At 39.3% G+C, this 27,247-nt stretch overlaps 1 protein-coding gene across 2 annotated transcripts in view; it reads left to right on the forward strand.

The window, feature by feature from the left end:
• The first annotated feature begins 4,528 nt into the window (after nt 1-4,528).
• Nucleotides 4,529-27,247, forward strand: part of DACH2 (dachshund family transcription factor 2) — a 289,154-nt gene continuing 266,435 nt past the window's right edge. For both annotated transcript variants that reach the window (XM_068411860.1, XM_068411861.1), the window contains exon 1: nt 4,529-5,074. In XM_068411860.1, the coding sequence (XP_068267961.1) occupies nt 4,581-5,074 (494 nt within the window). In that variant the 5' untranslated portion in view covers nt 4,529-4,580. The remainder of the gene's footprint in view (nt 5,075-27,247) is intronic.

Below are 27,247 nucleotides of genomic sequence, written 5' to 3' on the forward strand. Positions count from 1 at the left end.
AAAAAAGGCTTCAGCTGTGACTTTTTATTGAGGACTTAGTAGGAGAATTCCTTTATATATGCAGAAGTCTGAGGCAGAAAAATGGATATAGAAAGAGATGTGGATGCTCAGTTCTTCTGTAGAGTGTTAATTATTTTGCAGGTTAGATTCTTCCCTGGCTGCATTAGGGAGAGAAGATCCACTCTTACTTTCTCTAGGAAGGTGGGGAGGATTTTCAGAAAGCCTGAAGAAGCAAAATTCACTCCAATCATTGTTACTCATTACCATTAGGGGTTGAAATGCAGCATTTGCCAAGACTGCAAGTTCCTTTACTCGATCTCTTTGACTGTACCAGTATAACTGCCAATCACAGGAAATACCTCTAATAACTCTTCCTTTTACTTAATAAGGAATACCACATCTTTAAAACATTAGAAACAGATGTCACTGCATTACTTCACTGCTGATGTATGTAATAGAAATGACACACTAATTAATTTAATGCAGTATAAATGTACTGATTATTTATCATGGCTGACAATAAAATTATGAAAACATTCAATTACAATCAGTGGTAATTCATTATTTATTGATTCTGCATTATGCACACATTAATACAATACATTTAATTACATAAGAGAAGGGATCATTTTTCTATTGATACTTAGACATTTAGATTTATCAGTTTTATTTAAAATCCTTGATGTTTAGGTGGGAAGTTTTAATCCACAATTCCAAAAAAAACCTCTACTGAAATGTCAGAAATAAATTGAATACACGTGTCAAGTACTAGTACATCTAGAAAAATGTGGGCAATAAGAATGACATATAATTTCAGTCTCTTCTTTTTTGTCACGTCAGTGGCCTACATTTGTTAATATAATCATGGTTACTTTTTCCCAATAAACCAAGGCATTAAACACTGAACTAGCAAAAAATTAATGTTTTTATCTTCCTTTTCAAGCCTTTACTCAGAATTAGCAGTATCAGTGGTTTGCATGCTCATGATAGAAACTCAAAGATCACGAGGATAAGTTAAGAGCTTTAGATTGGGCCCCGAGTGATTTTTTTGTTAAGGACTCTGAGAGTATAATTGTCACTAGGACTCCAGTCAGGCTGGAGTTCAGAAAAAAAGATGCTTCATTTCGTTATGACTAGGGTGCATTGTAAATGCATCTTTCAGTTATTTTTTCATCCTTCATTTTGGGGCCACGGTTACCTCTGACCCTCGTAAGTCTATGTTCACATTTATTTCAATGAAGATCCAAGTTCTTCACTAAAAATTAGCATTTTCTCCTATAATCTACTCACATTGGACATACCTGTATCAAATCTATAGAAAAATGTCTTTATATTAAAAAAAAAAATCACCAGGAATCTTTAGATCACAGTATCTATGGAATTCCTTTATTTATTGTCCTGCCTCATGTTTGGCTACAGTAGCCTGAGATAAAACACATCACTATTGAGCTTTCCAGTCTTCCAGAAACAAAATTATTATTATTTTTAATTAATTCCCTACTGTTTCACTTAAAAAGCTGTCATTATTTTTTTTCATTGTCTCCTTCTAGTCAATTGTGTCACCCATCATTTTATCTATAGGATCTCTGTGAGCCAGTAGCCACATTTATGCCAGCTGGCGATAAGTAATTTCCAGAAAGCTGTTGACTGGCCCTCTCTGGAACGACTGAGGCTTTCCTCTCTTCTCCTGTGTCAGAAAAGAGCTCTCTCACATTTCACTCCAGTGGGGCATATGTAATGATGATAAAAACAAAAACAAACAAATACAACAGAATCTTTGCTTGACATTTTGCCATACAAACATGGCCAATTTTTATATAGGACTGATATACTATACACCAATACATCTATAGCTGAAAGTGTTAAGAAAACAGAATATTTTGCATACCAGTCTGAAATGAACAAAAATATTGAAACTTTAATTTTAAATAAATATTCTAAACCACTTATTTCAGCTATAGGGACGCTTACTAGTTTGCACACATTCAAATTACATACTGCTGGACTCCATTCAAATAAACCATCTGGATACTTTATAACTGACAAGATATTACTGTATGATTGTTAGGCTTTAGTAACTTTGCCTTGTCTTTAATAAAATTACAGAGAAATAATAATATTCATTGATATAGTTGATTTGTATATGCTTAGTTGAACTGGACAGATGCCTGGTATTAATTCTCAAACCTTGAGCATTTTCTGAGTTTAAGAGCAGTTCTTCTCTCCATGGACAGTCACCTCTCAAGGGTACTGTTTTTACTACAGCCTTTATGATTTTATATTGCTTCATGCCACTCCAACTTGGTGGGTGTTGATGCGCAAGGCTTCCTCTGGCCTTGCAAAAATTCAGTCTTATTTAGAAATATGTTTAGCTTATGGAAGACATTAAAGTCAAAAAGGAAAAAGAATTCTCACAGTGGAATTTGATTGTCACATTAATCTCAAAGCAAAAAATGTCTTTAAAAGGGCAAAGCCAATGAGAAACATTTAAATCTGATTTATTAAATCTCCTAATAGCAATTATGTCCAGTAAGTTAACCCCCAAAAGTTTCTATTTGAAGTCAGTTATTTGTTATTTCTATCATTTCCAGTATGTAAAAATGTCAGATGAGTTCAGGGCTTGATTGTACTAAACACTTTTAGTGTTTAGCCCCTGCCCCACAGAGCTTCCAATCTAAGGCTCTGATCCTAGAAAGATGCATAAACGAGTGTAGGAAATATGACTGTTCTCATTGAAAGGTATCCATTAAACCTCGCTTACGTGAAAATTCTGCCTTAGTTTTAGGCAGTTAGGCTAGAGGCCCAAAACAAGTGTCTAGTCTTGTTAGCACACACATATAATCAATGGAGAGAAAGCGAGGTTCCTTCAGTGTAAATTACATCATTTAAGTTAACAAATATAGCAATTTAGTTAGCATACAGTCATCTCCCCTCATCTATATGGGGTTACTCATAATGCAAAAATATTACACTTTGCAGAAAGAGTGCATAAATAAGCCTTAACGAAAGGAAAGGGAAGATGGCATACACACGCAGTGTGATCATGGAAATAGTTGAAATGCTCTGTTGGTATTGCTTGTTTCGTATACACTTGAAAAGTTTTGTTTATACTTTTCTGCTTGCTTTGTTTACTGAGTGCTTTAGAAGGAAGCAAAAAAAGGGGGAGAGAAGTAGTTAAAAGGACTAGGAAAGAAGGAAATAGAAAAGAAGACTGAAAAAAGCAGAAACAAACATGAAAGAAGGATGTTGATACAAAAGGAAGAAAGGGAAGAGGCTGGGAAAAGAGGTGTAATATAAATACACTGGGAGAAGGTAAGAAACAACCAACCGACCCAGCCAGTTTGTCCTGGCTGCTGCTGGGCGTGTTATCTGTCAGACTTAACTCCTTTACGTGAAATTTGTCTGACCATCTTTTGGGTCCACTTGTTCAGGGAGAAGGGACACACAAAGCTCAGCAGTTCTTGCGTCAACTGACCTGGTTCAGGTGAAGGAGACATAGGATCTGTCTGGTTCCCAGGACTGCTGGGTTTTACTTGTATGCAACTGAATGAGGTACCATATGGCGCTTCTGGAGGCTGGTGAGGACATGACCGATGCCATTGTATCTAAAACATAATTAATGCCGCACTTGAATCTGGAAATTTCAAGCAATTACACGCAAGACCTCCCAAGAACTGACTTTGCCTCCTGTGACCGATCACCAACTTCGACGTCTCTCCCAACCTCCCTCCGTCCTGCTTGCACAGCACACGCTCCCTCCCTGGAGAGGCTTCCTTTTCTTCAGATCTGAATCACTAGCACGATGCCGCCACTGCCTCCCCCGTTTACTCACAGAAAAGAGTAACCACACGTTGTCGGTTTCTCAGTAAATAAGTGGAAAGTCAGATGTTATTATTTACCTAACGGAGACCTGCACTGCTACCCTCTCTTCCCTCTCCCCTCCCTCCCGCTTTCCTTCAGCTGTGGCAGGGCACAGGTGTTTTAACGCTCAGGAATGTACCAGAGCGCAACGACCGCTGAAAGTACCTGAGAAAGGGGGACGGCACCTGCACCTACAGCGAGCCGGCCCCAGCCTTGCCCTCCTCTCCCTCAGAGCGCCGGGGCCGCGCCCGCGCCATCCCCTCACGGCCCAGGAGAACCCACCGAAACTTTCCTGCCCCACGGCGCTGACGGGGACTTCTCGGGCGCCGGGCGAGGCGCGAACCGCGCGCGCTCCCCTCACACACCCGCCCGCGAGGCCGGCGCGCGCTTCCCGCCGCCGTCAGCCGCGACCCAGCCCGGCCGCCTCCCGCCCCGCGGCCCAGGTGCTGCGGCCGGCGCTGCCCCGCCCCGCCCCGCCGCCCGGCAGCCACTCGCCGAGGCCGCGCTGGAGGCGGGCGGGGCGCATTGGCTGGAGGGCGCTGTCACTCTTCCCCCCCGGCGGCGCTGGGGAGGGGTCTGGGCGCGCGGCTGGCGGCGGCCGCTGCGTGTGGGAGGGCGGGCGCGCGGCTCTGTTTTTAGTAGTACCGCAAAGAGCGCGGCGAGAGAGCGCGCGAGGGGAGCGGGCTGAGGCGGCGGCGGCGGCCGGAGCCAGGCTGGCCATGGCTGTCTCCGCGCCGCCCGTCATCGCCGCAACTTCCAGCGGCGGCGCGGGGGGCTCGGCGGGCTTGTTCCGGGCGGACCCGCTGTACTCCAGCCCCGCCGAGTCCCCGCGCCTCACCAACAGCCTCGTCAACAGTTTCCTCTCCGCCGGCAGCGGCGGGGCCGGCGCGGGCGGCGGCGGGGGCGGCGGCGGCGGCGGCAACGAGTGTAAGATGGTCGACCTGCACGGAGTGAAGGTAGCCTCGTTCCTCGTGGAGGGGCAGGAGCTGATCTGCCTGCCGCAGGTCTTTGATCTCTTCCTCAAGCACCTGGTGGGAGGGCTGCACACGGTCTACACCAAGCTGAAGCGGCTGGATATATCGCCCGTGGTGTGCACGGTGGAGCAGGTCCGCATCCTGCGCGGGCTGGGGGCCATCCAGCCCGGCGTCAACCGCTGCAAGCTCATCACCAGGAAGGACTTCGAAACTTTGTACAACGACTGCACCAACGCGAGGTGAGCCGCAAAACTTTGCTCTTCCTCCGCCCGCCGGGGAGCCGTGCCCGGGGCTGGGGGGCGCCGGGTCCCGCCCTGTCCCCTCTCCGATCCCCGCGGGCTCCCGCTGTGCGGGGGGGTGGGGGGGCACCCCTCAGGGCGCTGCGCGGGGCAGCCCCGGGCCGGGCCTGGGCGCTGCGCGGGGAGCGGGGGCTGAGGTGCGGCGGTGCCGGCGGGGGAGGTGAGCGGTGCCGACACGGAAAACTTTCCAGGATTCCGGCTGCGGCCGCCGAGCAGCGGGGCGAGTCCGCGCGCCGGTCTCCAAACTTTTCCCCTTGCAGGGAAAGCTGATAGTTCTGTATACACTCCTAAAAAACACCCCAACAACCCAAAGTTTTCTCTATTATTTTCCTTCCGCTGAAACTTTCAGTTCTCAGGATTCCCAGCTCCCGGGAGGGCGAGCGCAGGCTGCGGCGCGGCGGCGGCTGCCGGGCGGGGGAGGCTGGGCGGCTCTCGGGCAAACTGTTGCTCGGTGCCGCTCCGGGATAACTTTCCGTCAGGCAGCCGGGAGGTGTGGTGTGGCCGGAGCCTCTGCCCTGCCCTGCTGAGACCGCTGAGCCCAGAGCGGGTTGTATTCATGGCAGATCCCTGCTGGGTCCTTCGTACTTGGGGTTACAATCCTGGCTTGTGACCTCATAGCTGCTGCCTTTGGAAATGATAATGATCTAATAAACACAAAAACCCTCTCGGGGCTTAATAGAAATACATAGTGCAGCGGGGTAGGATGTCAGGCAGGGTGCTTGGAGATGACATTTCCTAGTTTAGCAGTTCGTGAGGTGCCTCTTCAGAAATATTTGCATTTCAATGTGCTCCTGCTTTCTGTCTGGCAGGAAACTTTCTTGACAGAGATTGTTTCAGAGAGCTTTGCGTGCGGTATCTGACTTGCAGCATGCAAATATTTAGTAACTTTGTTTGTTGTGTCAGTATTTCTAACCGCTTAGCACTGAACGTGTTGGCTGGGGTTTTTTTTTAATAGCACCTTAAGCACGCGCTGATGTGGGGCCTGATCCTGTTCTCGCTGCTGTGAGCAGGAGCAGACGGGGCGTCTGTTCCTGAACAGCAGAATTGGGTTTCTTTCAAATTATTTTCTGTCAAAGGTGACATTTTAGAGATGTTTGCACTCAATTCCTAGATATGTTTTATTTGAAGTACGTGCCTTTTCTCTTGCTCGCATTGTTTCTGTAACACCTTCTCCCGCTGCCTGTTTATTTCAGTGTTGTGCACCTCTGTGACATCACAGCTACTGCCTTATTAAAATGATGGCGTTATAAATAAGGTCTGGGACTAATTATTTGAATAAAATTAATGTAAGATTGCTAAGGGACACATTTAACATGTAAATGCTTCTCTGAAATGTTTCTGAAACTCAACTAGCATGAAAGTTGACTGTTAAAGGAATACGTCTTTTTAATTTCTGTGACCGTGCCAAAGTTTTTCCTTAGGGAAATGTGGGATCTGAATTGATGATGCAGCCTTTGGATGCAATCTGATGATTTTCACTCTCTTACAACCGATTATTTAAGATCAAGAAATGCTGAAGTGTTAAATGTTTAAAACACACTTTTTTTCCTTTGACAAAGACTTATGGCCGTGATAGGATAAAGGGAATAAGTAATGCAAGGAGCAGCTGAGAAGGGAGGCCGGGGGAGCTGTGAGTGAGGAGCCGAGTGATGCTCTGAGAGGGTCTGAAAGGAGCAGTCAGTGGAACGAAGACCTGGTCAAAGGCTGAAGATATGGCAAGAGGGGGGATCTAGTAGGGCAGAAGCACGTCTGAATGGAGTCAAGGCTCTCAACTCGGAAAGTACATTCAACACGTGTGTAAGCACAAGCTCTCCCTGCCTAGTTATGAAAACTCGATGTATTTTTACCTGTTCAGGAATAGCAGATCCCTTTACATTTCCTAAAATGTTTCTCATTTAGTGGAACATCGCTTAACCTTTGTTTATATCTCTTGAAAATGCCACTGGTTCGAATAACCTGCTGATACCAGTGAGTTTTGCATTCACGGTTTCAGGTGTAATGCATGGTGTTATCAGCACATATGAAACTTTTCTCAAGTATTGTACCTTAACAATGTTAATTGTATTCCCTCATGCTAATTGGTTGCTTAATATGTCATTTTATTTACAGATTTTTTTTTTTGCCTTGAACAGCCCATACTTAATGGGAGAGAATGTTGGATAAGAATAGCTAAATACATGAGTGATCTGATTTTTGTTTGCTGTGAAGTGACCTGGGAACTGCTGCAGTGCCTGGTACCAAACAAATAAAACGCAGTAGAACTGTTACAGCTGTACAGTATTTAGGTTCTGTACCTGGGAACTAAAGTCTTGGAAAAATGTGATCTTTTAGAAGCAAACCCTTTGATATGTATTGTTCCACTGCATGACTCGGGCATTACTGTCAACTCAGAATATTGTGCGTTGCTTTTGTAATGCATATTTTTTTTTAATTTATGGAGATTTGTATATCTGTTTGCACACTGTAGAAATACTGCATTAAACTCAAGAGCTGCCAGAAAAGGCAATAAGAAATGCTGGATATAGCTGTTTTCAATGTTAGTTGACTTTTGAAAGTCAGGATCTATTACGTTAGTGTACACTTTTAATTATTTTTTTAATTGGAATGTGAACAATCAGTTATATATCATCGGAAAAAAGACACCTTCTACTTCTGCTTACGCTATTGCATTTTGTTTTAGTCGAGCTTGTCTACAGAGCTCATAAGAGCTGCAGAGAAATAGACCTGTGAGCGAAAGTTTGTTTGTATGTTTATGTTCTGTGTATGTTACATTAGTTACCAGTATCTAGCATCTTTGACCTGTGTATTTTTTAAACAGTACACATACAATTTTCATTCATGTGTAAACAAAATGTTCCTAACTTTGATTGTCGTTAGCCATCATCGTGTAATCTAATTTGGTAGCAAGGTTTGTAAAATGAAACTAACCGTTCATTTCATTACAGGTAGCATCTTCAAGTGAATAGTGAGTACAAGATATTTACAAAATTTAGTTACCAATTTGTGATACCTTAGAAGTTTGCTTAAATTATGGACACGTGCTTAATTTTAGTAGTAAAACATAATGTTTATTTGAAGTAGGAAACTATAATGATGTTTTATTTAAAAATGAAATGTAAAACTGTAGTGAGAACATTTTATGATGGTAAATATATCAATCCTTAAAATTAGGATTATATGAGTATGATCATAACCTATTCTACAGGGCTTCTGTATTTGATGGATGCTCTTGGCTACTGGAAAAGCATAGTGTTGGTCTGGATTATTCAGTGAATAATAAGAATACTTCCCAGGAAACAGCTTTTCAGTACATGGCTTATTTCTTTATGATTGAAAGTATCCAGTTAAGCTAATATTTTGTATTGCTTTGGCTATTCACAAACAATAAAAGGCTTTAGAAATGAATTTAAGCAGTAAACGCAGACATTTTATTTTATGAGATAATGAGGGTCTAGTCATGTTGTCTATTACAAGCTACCCTATAGTCAGCAATACTCTGTCTTTTATTAGGAGAATGATGTCAAGATTGTAATTAAAGCAATCCAGTCATGTAGCACTGCACAGAGCTTCCTTGTATATTGATTTTAAATGTGGGCATCTGATAATATGAACTTACTTGACTAAGGAAATATTTAGTATGCATTCAGACTTGGCCAAACTTGTGAATTTTGGAGGTGGTAGCATGTTAAAATAAAAAAAAAAAATTATTAATTTCTCAGTTTCCTTTTCTTCTTTGGAGAAGAGACTCACTTAAAACATTCTCGAGAGAGATCACTGGCATAGTGGATTCTGCTAGAGATGCAGAGAGGAATTTTTCCACTTTCTGAGCAGATTAATTATACTTTTGGAAAAATTCTTCTTTCTTTCTGGACATTTTGAAAGTCTCTGCTTGTTCAAAACTGCTAAAATACTTGAATATTTTCATCAGAAGCATATCTAATCCAGCGAAGCCTTGATTAAAATTCCCTTCTTTTTTCATGGCAATAGAGCTTCCCATTTTTGAAGTGTAACATGCTTTTCCTCCAAAATGGAGTATTTGTATGTTTCGTGCATGTGTATGTGCGTAATACATATGTAATTTTCTACTGAGACTTCTACAACTGAAGAATACTCTGTTTTTGTAGCAAAGACAAAAAAGCTAAACAATTAGGTATTAATGATATTCTTGTTGCATATTCAAAAGGTCTTTGCAAGCATTTCTTCTCCTTTTTTTCTTTTCACCATTTCAACCTGCAGAACTCTTCACTGTCACTTCAAATCACACAATTCTACAAAGATAAAACAACATTTAAACTCATTTGCTTTGGGAGGGAAATTGAGCATTTGCACCCAATAAGCCTGATTGTGGAACTGCATGCAAATTGTGTTTTGATTTATCTCTTTTGCACTTTTTTCCATTTGAATTGATCTTGCATTAATTTTGCCAAGCGGCTCTGTGAGGCTGCAGATGTTGCCCTGTGTTTAATAAATCAATGAGACAGATCTGAATGAATCACTTCAGATGGATTCTCTGCTCGGTTTGATGTCTAGATGTTATTCTTAGCTTGTTATCATGACAGATGCATTAATGTTCCCATACACTGCCAGCAATGTCAAAGAGATTGAAGCTTTTAAAGTGGCGGTATCCCTTTTCCCCCCTTCTGTTGGAATAACTAAATTGCCTTTAGGAATAGGTCAAAATATAAATTTAATCATGGCATCATTGTGGGGAAGATGCTAAACTTCTGATCATATTATAACACAAAGTCAGACAAATTCAGTTTCATACAGAATGATTAATTATTCCAAAATAGTGGAGATCAATATTAAAATCTAAACATAGGATAGCTCCTTAATAGAGTAACCACTTTCTCAACATGAATATTTCATTGTAATAGGAATGATCCGAATAAATAATATAAGACTAGAACATGTTAAAAGTGTTACTATAAATAGAGTATCATTGTGTCCAAATTGATTACAGGCTGAAGTAAGGCTTTTTCTCTTTTTTCTTTTCTTTTTTAAGTCTTAATTCTCTTTTAAAGTTAAACGTATCTGGATTCAACGTCTGTTAGATTTTAAAATAGGAATACTTGTTTGTTATGTTTCTGTTACTACTTACCGTTTAGTGCCATATATCTTAGAAAAGTTGTTGATCACCGTTAATTTCTGATCCGAATAGTCTGGTATCCATTATCTTGGAGCAGAACCTGTGGAGCGCAAATCATAAAAGAGGCTGGAATGTGTCTTTGTGGAACCGTTTTAAATTCTGGAAAAGGTTGCACAAAGTGTAAAGTACTCTGCCATGAATAACGAAGATCTATTTCCCATGTAGGCTACGTGCAGTTTTTATTGGCTTTTATTTCTTAGTGTTTATTAAACCACTTGTGGTCTTCCTTGTTTTTCTTTAGAAGATAAAATAGTATTTTGTGATTTGCTTCAATCATTTTGTTAAACCTGATCTCTTTCTCTATGGCGATTTATTTTAATGTTAAAAATTATCGCCAAGGTTCCTTTTCCTGATCTCTCCCCCAAACAGAAGAACTTTGACTTTTTGTCATTAAGGCTTCTGAGAATAAATTGGAGAAACTGGCTGTGTAACAGATCTAGATTTATGTTGGCATTCTTGGTATTCTTGCTCCAGTAGTTCCAATTTGATAAAGGAAACAATATATGTAATAGAAATTCACAGTTTATTCAAATGAGTTTAAGCATTAGCATTGTTATATTTGCCTGTCTTTCACCAATATATCAACGTGTGGCAATAGAAAGCCTCCAGAAGTGACCAGCTCTGTAGATGGGAAATTGTTCTCACACTGGGGCTACGGTTGGACACGCAGCCTCTGTTTGTGTGTGTGCGTTTGTTTTAAAGGCAGGTGAAAATCAGCTGGGGTAGAACTGAGGAGCACAGCAAAAATCACTGAATTAGAAAATCATGTTTTGTTGTATGGCAGTGGCCTTAGAGTGAGACACTAGTATCTACCTACCTTGGTAAGTTTGCAGAAAAAATTCAAAATGAGCATTCCGAGATGTTTTAAAGAATTGTGTCTTGTTTATTTCATTGCTTACAGGCTGGAATTCATGTTGTGTGAGAGCTGTTTGTCAGCATCAATATTAAAAAGGTGTTGAAATCTGGGCCATAAAGTCCCTGTTTTGACTTTGCTGAGGTGAACCTTCCTTTCATGCCAGTGGAAGCTTGCCAGAACAAGGGCAAAGAGCTTATAAATATTTCCACGATCAGAGCCCTTCTTGTCAAAGGTGGCACATATTTACTTAAAACCTGCGTTTGAAAGAATTACGCGTATATGGCCTTTTCAAACAGGTACTACATTTTTGGGTCTGATCTTGTTCTTGTTGAATGTGGGACCTTTAATCTTTTCTGTGCCTGTTCCAGAGATCTTGGACTTTTTGAAGTTATGAACAAAATTATCCAAATCCTTACTTTAAAATACCTAGAAAGTTCCCATCTAGTGTCTTTTATAAGTTTTTCATGTGATTATCAGTGTAATACAACCCTGTAGGTGTTCAGAAGTGCAGCATTTTAGTGATTATTTATGTAAACAATACTAATAGCAAAACCAAACATAACGAGGCTGCTTTAGAGTTATTGCTATCTGTGATGTGTTCCTTTGATGTAAGCTAAGGTAAGATTTTTATATGTTAGGATTAAACGTGCATTACCAAGCACAAGTATGTTAGTAATGATTCTTAGTGATTTAGATTTATCCTGCTTGATATTAGAACTGTCCCTTGGGGCTACAGGCTTTTGATCTTTGTTCCCTCTTGGTAAGGCATGGTTATCCGAAGTGACTTAGTAATAGGGTTTCCCCTCTCCCCCCATTCTACAACCTGTAAGAAGCACCGATACCTATTAAGTAATGTACTTTGGTATCTGCCCTAGAAGGTTCCAATATCCAAATCCTGTAAAGCATACATTTGTTTGCTTTCCTTTCTTTTTGGTGGCACAGCTGTGTTGTTGTTTTGTGTGTGCGTATAGAGTTTATTGTCATTAGCAAGTGTGAGGAGATCATATTTCCTTGTCAGTGCATCTTGACCTGCTAAGCCCGTTTTGCTCATTAAAATATATTGTGTCAGAGCCTTTCTTGACTCAGTTACAAATACCACTTCCCCAAAAAATAAGAACCAAAACAAATGAGTAGTGCTTGCTTTATTACTGTACAGTGGCTTAAAGTGTAATGTTTTAGCAGTGTATGTTGTTGTGTGTATGTTAAGGTATAAAATGTTCGATTGCAATTGTGTCTGATCTTATCAAGTTTCTGGAAATTGATATCTGGTAAAAGCATTTAACCTACATCTAGTCTATCTGCTATCTATGTGATGGGTTAAAAAGAAAAAGTACCATCGATCTGTCGCTGGATTAAAGTTTGAAATCGGCAACAGCATGAACACAAAAGGCTTTTTTTATGATTTCTCAGCTTGCCATTGATCTACCAGTTTTATTGCATTCATTATTTATTAAAAGAATTTGCAAGCTAAACATAACGTTAAGCTAGTTTGCACACAGGGACTGCACTTAGGAAATTGAATGGAAATTGCATTAGAGATGAACATCTGTGCTATTTTTCCACTCGTGTGTTTATGGGTTTGTATAAAAGGTGTATTGGATTAACAGTTATAACCATTATAGCTTGCAGCAATATGTTAGAACCCTAAGCATTTAGTAGTTATTTCGGAGGGTGACTCTTTTTACTTATACTAAAAAGTATGGTAATGCCATCACAAACAGTGCTTTTATTGGATTATTCTTTATTAGTGGGCTTTTTACTAGTAATGTGTAAAACTCGAGGTATCTAGCTATATTATGTGTGTTCTATTATCTATGCTACATAAAGCTCCATTAATATTGTCACTAATTGAAGGTTTCTAGTGACAGTATTAGTTAAGGATTTGGCACATAGGCACCGAAGTATTGAAATAAAATGTATTTTATAATGTACAATAGGAAAATAAGTATTGAAAAGATCCTTAATATACGTTCCTTGAGATTTTTCCCAGCAATTCAACTAGTTTTCTGTACTTCTTGAGCTAGGTAGCTTCTGTGATGTATTATATTAGTGAATCAGATGAAAATCTTAAATATTTTGAAATCTTTTTCCACTTCAGCTCACAAGTTCTGTTGCCCTCAACACTAGCTCTGGTTGTGTGTGACATGTGAAGTGTAGGGTAGACCTAGAATATTGAGGTCATCTCCTGTAATGATTTTGGATTTTTCTGGTTGCGCTCCTTCTGTAAAATAGATTATTTTGCTTGAATACCTGGTGGTTAAATAGGGAAAAACAAACGAAAAATTACTTTGAGGGCTTTGGGTGAAAAGCGTATTTTTAGAATCAAGATGTTATTTTATTTGGTCTAAAAGTATGTACTGTCTAGTCTGTTTATGACTAGAATGTACTGAAGTATGTCATGTTTTGCATCATCAGTGCACTTTCAGTTATTCTATTCAAGACTCAACCTGAGACATCTCACCAGCTTGTAAGACTGTTAAGTTTCCTGTGCTAAGAACTAGAAATCTTCTTCATGCCAGAAGGTTGTGCTTACTCTTTTGAATGCCACCTCTGCATTTTTTTGTCTCTGGTAGGATGAACCCATTCAAGTCCTAATAGTATTTTGAACAGAGGTAGCTCTCATTTTTGGTTGAAAGAATCTCAATACTATTTTTCCACATTGTTTTGTCCTCACTGTTATTAGTCTTCCTCACTGTTCTCATCCATAGGCTCCTGTCATTACAGTTTTCATATTCTATCAGATAACACATTTCAGCTACCCTGTAAATAAAAGTGGAAGTTAGAGTTAATATGGGATTTATGTAATTAATATATATACACACACACAAACAAAATGCAATTTAAACTAAATTTCTAGATTATTCCAAAGCCTCTCTCCCAAACCATGGAAATCAACTTTGATTTTTGGAAAATTTTGCATACATTTTTATAAAGAGAGAGGCTTTGGAATAATCCAGAAACTTCATTTAAATTGCATTTGCTATGAACGTGAACTAAATTTCCTAAACGAACTTACACGGCTATATGAGCTATCTTGGTGTCCTTAGTAAAAGTCTCTGATTTCTTTGATACTCCTCATAGCCATGTAAGTGAGTAACATTCTCAGCATGTAATTTTATTTCTGTTCAGTCTGTGGCAAGAGAACTTTTAGCTTGGGGTGCCCCATGGTACTTGAGTACCTGACTCAACAGAAAGTTGAGTCCCTTTTCTCTCCTGTTTCCAAACCTATATGGACAGTGGAATTAAACCAGAATGCTTTATTTAAAAAGTTAATCAGAATCATTTCACACTGTGTGTGAAGTACAGAGTTCCAAATGTAACATGTTTCGCAGAAGCACAGGATTGTTGAGCTTGGCGGGGTCCTCTTGAGATCATCTAGTCCAGCCCCTCTGTTTAAGCAGGGTCAGCTGGAGCTGGTTGTCCAGAGCTGTGTCCAGCCAGATTTTGAGTGTTTCCAAGGATGGAGACTCTTGGCCTCTCTGGGCAACCAATATGCAGTATAGAAATAACTGTGCTGTGGAAGAAGGATTTTATTGGCATTCACTGGGATGACTGGATTGGGTGGGAGTTGTTGAAGCTACAAGTAGATGTCCTGGCTAGCTGCTGATGTGGGTGTGAGTTGTAACCCTCTCTGAATCAACCGCATCATATTCACATGGTGCTTTTGCTGTCTCACAAATGATTTCCTGAAATCCTGTATGTGTGTGCTGTTGAGTTGACTTGTCTTACTCCCCACTGCTACTCGAGAAGGCATATTTATTTATTTGTAATTTAAAAAAAAAAAAAGATGGCTGTAAGAAAGCTCTTAGCACAGACAATGTGCCAGTAGGGGGATTTAGTTACTGGTACGTTACAGTAATTTAAGAGTTGCTAATTAAGAAGATAAAACTAGTTTAAAGAAAAAATATTTTGAGTTTCGTTGAGAACTTCTAATCAGTATACTTAAAACATTCTGCATTATGCCTTTTCTTATACATAGAACAGTTGGTTTTGCCTAGGACAAGTTTTACATGATACCTAATAGACTGTTTTTATAACAGCTAATCAGAAAATGTCTGGTGTCTGTGAAACTTTATCCTTGTTGTTTTTTGCAGAGTTGATGAAGGCACCTCGCTTCGCTGCTGCAGGTCTCTGGAGCTGCCTCTTCTTGTCCTCGTACTCTTAAATGTTGTTGTGTGCTGAGGGAGGGCAATTTTCTAATAATACTGGAAAATAGAAGTTAGGAGAAAATGTCAGGTCTTTCCAATGAGGCTTCAAGTACATGTTTAAAAAAACCAACAACACAAAAACAAAACCAACAAACAGAACAAGGCAGTAAAATGCTGGCAGTTAGGAAAGAGCAGAATATGAATGCTGAAACAAGACCGAAGGTAATGAACTCAGCGTGTGTTTTCTCTGTCACCTGAGCTTGTTATTGAACTATGTGTTTGTAGGTTTATTTGTAGGCTCGTAAGGCTTTATTTGGTGTTTTTTACATGGCAATTCATCTATATAGGTGACTTCTCAAAATACATTGAGTTGAGCATCTCATCATTAAGAAATCATTTTCACCTGCTATAAAGTGATTCTGACTGTTTTGCAGAGAACTAAATAACGAAGCGATCTGTCAGTGCACTTGTGCTCTCGTTGTGAGACTGGCTGGATGTGCTGTACCTTTTGCTTCCCCCCGCGCTACGCGTGTGTGCGGCACAGCAGCGCGCTGCGCTCTGACTGCGGGCTGGAGGAGCCCCCAGAAGAGGTTTGGCCAGAATGAGTACTGGAACACGCTGCAAACCTTGCTCTCTCTCATAGCCAGAAGTGCTTAGGAAGGTTAATTGATCCTGCTGTCATACACTGGAGCTAAGATTCCTTCTCTCAGATCAGAACCATAATCACTGTCACTTCTTTCTGCTCCATTTTTATCAATTACCTTATGTGTTGCACAGCTGATTTTTGGTTCAAACAAATCTTCTTCCTGCTGGAACTCAAGAAAGTTTCTGTCTTCCGATTTCAGGAAATAAATTTTTCTGGCATGCTAAGCTGGAGGGGTTTTTGATCATTCAGTTATCTTGCCTTTTTTAATGTTTTCTTCAAAATTCTACTGCCTCCTCTCCCAACCAGCAGTTCTCTAATAAACTTTTTGTTCTGTGGTCTTAGTTATTCATCCTTCAAGGTTTATGTTTTTAGCTTATCTTGTTGACTGAAAATTTTAACCCTTTATTATACTGGGCGAATCTCTATTCATGTTGGTGTGGAAACAAAACAAAACACCACAAAAATGTAGATACAGTTATTGTAGGCATTTGTACTGAGTAATGCTGCAACTGTTGTAGTTCAGAGTACGGCAAATACATTTTTAAGAACTCATGTTCTCTGAACGAAGATAAGCCAAGTGACTGAGTTCTTACACTGGTGTATTCTGATCCAGATAGAAACTCTTTATAAGAACTTTTTTTGCAGGATATACACTTCTTTTTTATCCATTCGTATGAAGTTTATGATAGTATAAGTTCTGTATTTTTGTTGTTTTTTCCAAACTTAGCTTTTAACAGAAAGTTAAATGCTTGGCAGAGTTGAGCCTCTCTGCTGCTAAGTCTGTCACATAAGCCAGCTAGGTTAGGGACTTATTCTACCAGCACTGCGTTTGATTTAAATAGTACATTATATTAGGGTCTGAATGATTTTTGTTTTTATATTGCATCTGTAAGTGTAGTTAGATATGTCTTGTTCCATTGGCCTCTCCTAACCTACAGCAAGTTTGTCTGTTCCTGTGTAACTACTTTTCTATTGTTTGTCACTCAAACAAAAATATGAATCTTACTTATGCTGGTTGCCTTCTACCTGTCTGTTACAAAAGGTGTGTGAATGTAGCCATCCTCCCAGTGCTTCTCGGTCCTGAGACGGGTGGGTGATTTCAGAAGGAGATGTGGTTATCTGTGAGTTAGGTAGCAGTAGGTGCTCCATCTGTCTGCTTTCTAGAGAAAGAAAGGAAAGACGAAAGGACGTCACCCACCACATCTTATGCCCACCTGCTGCTGGCTCGTAGTGAAGTTGTCTCACAAAGCGTAAACTCTTACTAGGAGTTGGTTATTGATTTACAGGGAGAAGAAAGGAGGAGCAGGGAGGCTGAGTTGGCAGATGCAGGATGAACAATTCAGTCCTTTAGCACCTGCACAGTCAGGCAAGAGAGTCCAAGAAAGGTTGAAGTCACTGTGCGTTGTCTGCAGTGGGTGTGCAGTAGGCTGCTATGACCAGAGCACGTTAGAATTGCTGTGAGAGCTGATGCTCTATACACTGCATGCATAGTATATTGAATTTATCGCAGAATTTCTTGCTGGGCACATCTGCAATTACAATCCCCCCTCAGTCCTCTGCCACCCTGGAATTTCTCTTTGATACATTCAGGTGCTTGTGGTTGTGTGGCTCCACAACCTCATGTTTTCCCCATCATCTAGATTGATCTTTCATTGACAGTAATAATACAATAATACAATACAAGAATAGCATTCCATTGGAGAAAATAATTGCAGGTTTCATTTATTGTGTTGCATGGTCATTGAGTTGTCTTTCAAGTTTAAAAAGTTCCATGAGATATTTCTGACCATATTTTGATATAGGTGTTTAGTAGAACCTCTGGCCTACACTCTAGACTTGTAAATCTCTTTTTTTTAACCTCTAAATACCTATTTTCAGGGGACGTTGTTTTTTTTTTTGTTTGGAGGATTTTTTGATGCTGATGTTCATTCTTCTGCTTTTTGATTAGGAGCTCTTTTTCAGCATCTTACGCACACAAAGTACTTTATCTGATGATGTCACATTGTTTCCAAAATAATCCCCTTTGATGTATAGGGTGATGAGAATTTGAGTGATAGTAAACAAATCTACAGACAGTAAGTGGGCAAAGAACATTTTTATTGAAGTGCTTAGGCTGATTGCTTAGCTCTGTTATATGACTGTGGGCAAAACTGGAAACTGCCTTTTTCTGCTATTGATTTTTCATAATGCCCTATTCTGAAATACTCGTTGCAGGCTGCCCTTTATTTCAGAGCAGATAGTCTTTCTATTCAATTTGTTGTGTATCTTGGAGTGATGCTGTTGAGTGTCTTAAAACACATGGTCACTGGTGGTCAGAAACTGAGCCAGCTGAGTCATGGCACAGAAAGAAAAAAGTACAGGAGATTTAACACTGAAGGTATTTGAAGTGTTCACTCAGTTAAAGAACGTGTTAATATTTGGCTCTAAGCTGTCTATGCAGTGCTATAGAGGAGACTGAATGAACGTGAAGGCTTTGGATCTCATGTGAAGGAGGAGATTGCTTTGCCTTTTGACCTCATCGCAGATGAAATTCTGCAATGGAACTGTTGCAGAACCAGAGTCTTTCAATTGATTTCAGTGGTTTTGGATCGGGAGCACAGAAAGCAATCAAAACTAAATGTATATCCATGAACTAATCTGTAAGTCTCTTTGGTCCACACCAGGAAATGTTTTGTGCAAATTTGGAAGTGGAATAATGAAAGGATCCTTCAGAAATCAGTTGTATCCCCTACAGATTTAGCTAATCTCATATTTGGAAATATTTTAATTACTCTCTTAAGTCCATATACTTATATAGAAGATAAACATCGAGAAAGTATATAGCAGAACCCCAAAATATTCATGTAAAGAATCTCTCTGTATTTGATTCTTCTGATGAAAGGCACAACATGAGGTAGAAGCACTAAGAGTTGCTAAATGTGTGCTTGCATTGCCTGGTAGACTTCTGCCAAGAGTAGGGGTTTACTGGGTGTTTGTGCAAACCTGTATAGGAATTTTCACTTTTCCCATTGTGGAAAGTGTTTACCAATGGTGATAAATAGAAAATATTTTCTGTAGAGTGAATACTATAAACTTGTTACTATGATCCTGTTCCTGTGCATATGGTATACATTGCTGGTATTCAGAAGTCCTTACTTAGAGCATAATCATATTTCATATTTGAGACTATCTTGAATATTCTAAGTGGAGATGACTGTGTGTAAAGAGTAGTGTAAAAAACCAACATACTATGCACCTTAACCGTTAATTATCAGTTTCCTACTTTTTAATTGCGTACTTTATAAGCACGTGCATTTCATAAAGTTTATGGTATCATAGACAGCGTCCTGTCTATTTAGTCAACTCTTGATTTATTCTTGCAGGTAGAATTCAAAGAAGTCTTGATTTATCATAGCTATTGATTCAAGTTCTTGAACGTGTTAAAATGAGTTTGTTCTTTTGTAACTGTTCAATAGAAAATTATTTCAGCAGAGTATTGGGTAAACTAGTGTCTAAGAACTTTAGTTCTGTTCAAGGCCTGTCGATTGTGTATTTCAAAGCAGTAGCAGTCTCACAAAGTACAAGGGATTGTTCATTACTGTTATTCACTAATATAGGTGGAAAAACTTTAACCTTTCTCAAGCTGAGACTGAAACATGATGAAGGGTAAACCACCAAGTACCTGTATTTCTGAATACACTACAAGCTTCAGTCGTGGTCAGTGATTAGTACTTTATACATGCACGTGATTTTTCTGGGAAATCCTATACACTTTCTGAACTGGAATGGCAGTTGGTGAACTATTTATTACTCGTTTTGGTGGAAAACTTGGCCTTGTATGTCATTTAGACTTTGTGACACATGTAGCCTCCCAGGGCCTAATGACTTGTCTGCAGATGGGCTGTTATTTATTACAGTCATGTAGAATAAAATTGATTGTCTTCTAAAATTAATTTTTCATTTGCCTCCAGCTCTGCTTTAATAGAGGACACACAGTTGCCTGTTTGCAGAAATACTGTTTAATCACATTAATATCTCAGCCCCCCAGGCCGGGGAAGATAATTGTACAAACGAACAGCAAAATCTGTATCTTTAACTTCTTTTTATGATTAAATTATGCAAATGACTTATCTCCTGCCCTTCCAAGCACTAATCATCTAATTAGGAATGATGTGTTAAAGGGAAGGTTTTGAATTGGGAGAAGGGGAGAATGGAGGAAGCAGAAAATGGGACCCGACAATGAAACTGCTGAAGGTACTATAGCGGTACGAGATAAATCTGTGTACTTTGTTTAAAAAGCAGTAACAAAGGCTTGCTGTGCTATTTCTAGTCTTGCTTTAGTGATCTTTTTCATACGAGGATAATTCTTCTGTCCCAACTTCGCCCATAATTTTCCATATTAACTTTAAATTCAATTATTAAGGTTCAAGAGTTGAGTCACTTAGTGCTTTGTCTTCCAGTTCTCATAAACAAGGTAGTGCAAGTGTCCTTATTTGGCTTCACTGTGGTGGTAGCATTTGGTTTGTAGTATGGTTTGAAAGGCAGAATAAATCTATTCATAGATAGTTTTTTATAAAAGCGCTTGTCATTGTACTGCCAAATATCCTGAGCCTGTCAGATACTTCTATTCACGTATCTCAGTCTCTTTTTTTGGAATACTTAACCGCTGGTTAAAAAAAAAGCAAAAATTTTGCCTTTTAATATGAAAATACAAGTGCCCAACTAAAGTGAGCAGCCATCTCTTTGGTAGTGTCCTGTGCCTAGTCTGGGGAGTTTTCCTTTGAGTTATGAGTGAGGCTCTGCTTAAATTCAGATGTTTAGATGATCATAAATTTATATCTTAAACATGTGTATACAGAAGAATCATGCCTTGACCTCTCCAAAAGCTTAACAGTCCTATTTTCTGTGTTTTCTGTTTCATGAACAGATTCAGGTTTTTGTAAGTTGTGCATTTATAAGCAGATCCTCCTTCTTAAGGCACTTGCCCACAGTGGGTTCAAACTGTCAGTGTGTTATTACTGTTGCTAAAGATACAACAAACCAACTCTTGTCGGGTGATAACACATTACTTTTGTTTTCCCTTTACTCAGTTATTGATGTACTTACTGTGCGTGATTAAGATACATTATACCAATAAAATAAGAATATTCCAGAGACTGAAATTTCAGGTATTCCTACATGAGAATGTATTACTTCATTTATATATATGAGGGTATTCATGCGTGATTGTATGAATTCATAGGGTACTGTGTAGATAACCAGTAGATCCACATTCTCTCCAAGGAGGGTTCAGACCAATCTTTCAGACAAGATAAATCCAGCTGTGTTTTCTACAGACCTGGTAAACACCTTCACTCAGTCAGCTCTTGCCTTTTAGAAGTAAGTACATGAAACAGTGGTAAGAGGTTTACTATTTATGACACCATGTTTTGAAAGTTTGAGGGACATGTTGCTTGCAACGTCTGCCTTATTCATTAAGGAACCTCAGCTTCCCTGCCTGTATGTGTGGCTTGTGCTTATCTGCATGCATGCATATGCATATGTACACGCACAGAGGTTTACTGATACAGTCTGAGAAAAGCTTAACTTCCATTGGAAGGTGGGGAACACTGTTGTGTAAAGGTGGGTGTCCCACGTAAATACTGAGAAGCTGGAAGCAATGATGTCAAAATAATATTTTTGTTAGTGATTAGGTGTATGTTGTAGGGATTTAAAAAGAGAAAACATCACACAAATTAAATTTGAAAGCAATTAAAATGCTGACTGTGGTAGATAATCTGGCTTTTCTGTGTTGTTTTTGAATGGTTCAACATAAGAATGCAAGTTCAGACACTGCTTTCATTTGTCTGACACAGATGTAAATTGCTGGTGGAATGTTTTCATAAACACTTTATGGATGGGGAGGCTGCATTTCTTTCTGTACCTTCCAGCAATGTGATTGAATTAAATCAGTTCACATCTATCTTTACACGTGTTTTCATCATTATCACCCCAAATTCTTCACAAAATGAAAGATGAGGCAGCCTTGTCAAAGAACTCTTACACAAAATATTTGTACTAAGAACATTTGTGTAAGTAATTTCAGTACTCAAGGCCTAAGTATATTTTGTCAGAATTACTCAAAAAGAAGAAAGGATTTCTCATTGGATTAAAAGCTTCTGGGATTCATTGAGGGTTTAAATCGCCATGAGGGCTTTGAGCAGAATGGTTTTCCTCTTAGGGTAGGAGATTCTATGATACTTAAGGAGCAAATAATCCTGGACTTGTTTCTTTTTTTTTCTTTTAGATTTGTTGGATGCAGATATTCACCACAATAGAGATAAAAATAGAGGTCTTGCTGATTCCTATGCTGATACTATGTGAGAAGTCAATGGAGAGAGTGGTGGACAGCATCTGGCTACCATTCTTTATGTGGTTGAATTTCCTAACCCTGATGGCTTTTTGCCGAGGATTCTTTGTATGGTAGGACTGTAGTGCTGAGGTCAGGACATCTGAGATGGGTATCTGCTGAGATACCTCATTGCATCTGATAGAAAGTACTATTTGTAGATGCTAATCTTTAAGGTTTTAGCATCAATGAGGAATCTAAAAACTTCTGTAATCTCTAGTCTATATTTGCCGACTGTTACATATAGGCAAATTGGAGGAAGGTAATCTGCAGTAAGGATTCATATATCTCTGTTTTCTGTGCTGTCACATGCTCAGGTCTTTGTTTTATCCAGTTGCTCATTCAGATGTTTTTCTTGTCTCTGTACTGGGCAGTTTTCATTGAGTAATGATGTGTGACGACAGGTGGTACATCTCAAATCATTTTATGAATTAAGTTGTTGGTCTTGCAAGAAGTTGAACTGGAAATAATTCTTGTAAGACTTGACAATTGATAGGTACAGTAGTGGAGCCATCTCATGATTTTTTTTGTGTGTTTGTGTTCAGAAAGTATTAAATCATTTAAGTACATTCCCTCGAGTTCCTCCACTTGGTGAGTTAAGTGTTGGGCTTACTTAGAATGGCTAATTCCCTGTGCTGAGATAGATGATAGTCACTAAAAAGTCTGGCAGCTTTTCTTAACACAGTGCCCCACAGTAACACTTAATCAAATTGTGAAGTCTCTTAAATGTGAGATATATTTAGATAGACTTGACCTCTCTGCATGTTCTCAAAACTGCTTACTGCCCATGCATGGTGTGTTCAAAAAAGTTGAGAATAATGTATTTCAATTATTAGAATTACTAATTGGTCTTGTACTTTACGAGCAAAAATATTATACCCAAGTAAAAGGGAGGAAAGCTAATACCTACTACTTTTTTTTTTCTTTTGTTTTGATTTTTCTTTATTTTATAATAAACTGATATATGGAATAACCCATCCTAAACTATATTAGTACTGAAAAATGGGACACCTGAACTGGATGTTCAGTTTGCATGAGTGATGAGTATTTGGAGGGAGAGTCCATTGCATGGCTCTGATTTTCTGTGTTCTCATCTTGCATTGTTTTCTGTTTTCGTTCTGTGGCAGTGATTCTGACTGTTAATGAGATGATGGGTGGTCTTAGGCAGGCAGGAGTTTTCAGGTGACTGTTTAGGGGAAGAGGGAAGTTGCTGGATAAATACACAAGCCTGTAAAAGGGTTCTTGTTCATGTACTGTTCGTACCTCCTGGAGTGCTTACTGCTTTTGAGGAGGTTATTCTTAACCTGTGTGGGACGTACTGTCTTTACCTTTATGAGCATATGCTCCTCCAAAGAAATGTTTTAATAGAACCACCAATTAAAAGATCTTTCAGTTGTCCTTGGGATTTATGCACTTAAAACACTACACAATAGCTGCTAATATCTCTCATGCTAATGGAGCCCCTATTTGTAACAGGTAGGTATAATAATCTTTATGGCAGTTAAGGTAAAGGCTATTTTAATATTAATCAAGTTTGAGTTATGTATTAAATTAAAATAAATCATTGCACAAACCACTAAACCAGTATGCAGCTTCACTAGTATGATCTTAAAGCAAGGTCTAAGCCAATTGTGACATTTAGAAGCAATGAGATTTCTTACAGAGAAATGATCTTGAGTAGGGTATTGACTTGTCTGCTAATTTCAAGTTAGTTTAGTCTAGAAATCCAAATGTCTTCCCTTCTGTGGTCTTATTGTGGGTTGGGGTAATTGAATATTTTTGAAGAAACGTATAATTCTGTCAGTGAAAAGAGGTTTTGGTGAATGTTGAGAAATAGTAGAACATGTAAATATTCATGGCTCCAGACTTGTCAGTGTACAGTAAGCATGTGATGCAGTTTCTGGAATCATGGGTGATATGATACAAAGCCACGTTTGTCAGATTTCCTTGACTTCCCAAGAATACTGTGACTTATCTGCCTTCACATATATGGGTGAAACACCAGTTTGATATACTGAATACAGTCTCATGCTTTCCACGGCAGTAGGATGGAGACTTCTTAATCTTTTTCAGAACCTAGTAGTGGATGAGTGTGGAATGACACACTAAGCATATCTGTGTGACCATATTAATATATTTCCATAGCTCTGCTATTTCTTAAAAGTTATAATATTTGATACTGGTTTTCCAGAAATTGCTGAACTACTTTTGATGACTCGCAAACATTAAAGAGGTCAACTTTATTTACCGTGGACCTGTGATGAGCTGTCTGACTCACTGTTGTTCAGTCGGGAATATGGAATGGTTTTCAAATTGCCGCCGTATGAAAATGTAGGAAAGTGGAGGGGGGGAAAAAAGCAGTGGGAACACTGGGAGGATATGCATCTCCCCTTTAAACTGTAGAGGGTGTACCTAGATTAGCCTTGGAGTATATATTTTGCCAAATCAATCTTTCTTGGTCATATTCTGCATGTTTTAAGAGTCAGGAGAAATAGCAGTCATTAAAATAATCAGCGAAGCATAAGCAGGTAAAGTTGGAATTTCAAGGCTGTACAGACACGAGGGTTAATACCTTTCTAGGAATCGTTCTGGTTTTGCAAGTGCTTTAGACTTTGGCATTTACAAACCCTTGTTTGTAATTAATATCTAATTTTGGCTGTGGACAGAGTGATTGTTTGGGGGGTAGTGGGAGTGCTTAAATTGTATTCACCTCTATGTGAATACATGTGTCTTTTATTTAATTGATTGCTAAGCCTTCCAACCTTCTGCAAGTAAACAGGATGAAATAGAAATGGGGCACATCAATTTCAGATCCATTTAAATATAAACAGATTGCCTGAGGGCTCTTTATGTGCTTATTTTTATTCAGAAAATACTGGTATTAGACATATTGCAACAGGATCCTGTCTCTTTACCTTTGAGATCAGACTTGTGTTCCTGTGTCTCTAAACCTGTATAGGCAGCCTGCCTGTAAAATTAGGTGTCTGATTAAATACGTCATTAGCGAGGATATACATTATATGTTTTAGCATTTCTTAACATGGAGTAGTCCAAAACAAGTGTTTGTTAGGAATTATTTGGGAAAGCGTATAGAACAAACAGAAAACAGGGCTTTGTGACTGTGTAGGTTCAAGGTGCACTTTCATCTTGAATATGGTGCAGTTCTGGTCTCCTTCCAGCTATCTGCCAAAGGACCCAGGAAAAAATCAAAGAGGGAAAAAATAGAAGAATGATGAGGATGATGGGTAAAGAGCAGCTCCTACATTGCATGACGAAGGATGGTATAAAGCTGTGTGAAATCACAAATGGCGTGGAGAAGGTGAATAGGGAGTTGTTGGTCAGTGTTTCTAATGTTAAGAATTAGGGGACAGGTGAAATTAAGAGATGTTAAACCAAACAAAAGCAGGTGGTTCTTCATACCCAGTAAGCTCAAAACTCTTTACTACAGGATGCTGTGAATGCTCAGATGGGTTTGACAGGCTAGACAAATTAGTGCAAGAAAATTGTCTTGAGAGGCTATTGTACACAGAGATAGTACTTCTGATCAAAAATGTCCAGTTACTCAGTGCAGGACAGTGTTAATGAACGCTTATCAAGTTCTTCTCTGTACATCTGCTGTCAGCTGCTTTTAGCCAAAAGAGGAGGGAGAAGAGATGCGTTTTATCTTCCTTGAGGAACCACATCTTCTGGATTGCTTCTGGTTGTTCATTGTGAGGTACTTGTAAAAATTTTGGAGGGACTCATGAAGAGGAATTGAAGTTGCAAAGTAGGGTAATCGCGTTGAAAGGTAGCAAATTAGAACGAAAACCATGGGAGCATGGGAAGTTCACTGAACACCTGAAGCCCCTAGAGAGAAGGGCAGGGAGAGTGGGGAATTTCTTTGTGTTGAGTTGCTCTGGGTGCTACCTATCTAGCAATCCACTGATTTTATCTTCAAAGTGTAGCAGTAGTATCACTTACTTCAAGAAGACTTACTATGTGTTAATGTTTTGCTGATTGGAGGCCTAATTCATCTTAAAATCTTTGCAAAACCATCCTGGCTTCCAAACTGAGACACTGTCTGTTTGTGAACATTGTAGATGCCCAGCAGGTCATCCTCAAAAATGAGACTGTCCCATTTATCATGTAATAGGTGGCAGAATTAAAATTGTCACCCCAACAACCACACGACTACTATGTATCTATGTAATATATAAAACACATATAATAATCTAGAAAAGTAATGTTTGTCTTCCATAATGCAATCTTTTGAAGCTGAAGAGTTACTTGGAACCCAGTTTGGAGTTTAAAAAATCAATTTTTAGGAACGGACTAATTTTTTTATATGGCAAAATATAAACTTTGAAAGGAACAGTGTTTCTTCATAACATTTTTTGAAATAAATTTCAGATAATTTATTTTACTGAAGACAGTTGAAGAGAATAAGTCATCTTCTTTCTTTAGCTCCTTGGTAGATTTCCTTATGTATTCCTTACAAATTTTTTCAGTGGCTATTCTTTTTGGTGTAAAATATGTATGGAATATATGTAATATATGCAAGGAATACATTCCAAAATGCCTTTCTGAGTAGAGCAACTGTCCTGTCTAAGTTACTGAACGGCCTTGTGTTTGGTGTACGAGCACTTTCTCGATGCTGAGTTTCTGAACCCCAGAATTAGACTGGGTGGGGGGAGGGTGTACAGAAGGCATTCACGTAGGCTGGACAACCTTGTGTCATTATGGTTGGTCGCCAACCCACAGCTGATCAAACGTGAGCTGGTTTGATTCTTGCTTAGAAACCTGGTGAGAAGGTGCTGTGCCCGGGAGGAGGTAATGATTTGGTTTTGTTTAAATCAATGCAGAATCAATCTTGCTTGATGCTATGGAATGCAGCTAATGGAAGTGTGTTCTTTAACATTTGCAAAACTGAGTTTGCATTTGATTCTGGTAATCGAAGAAATTTATCTG

Source organism: Nyctibius grandis, chromosome 13 (genome assembly GCF_013368605.1).
Source record: "Nyctibius grandis isolate bNycGra1 chromosome 13, bNycGra1.pri, whole genome shotgun sequence".
Taxonomy (NCBI): domain Eukaryota; kingdom Metazoa; phylum Chordata; class Aves; order Nyctibiiformes; family Nyctibiidae; genus Nyctibius; species Nyctibius grandis.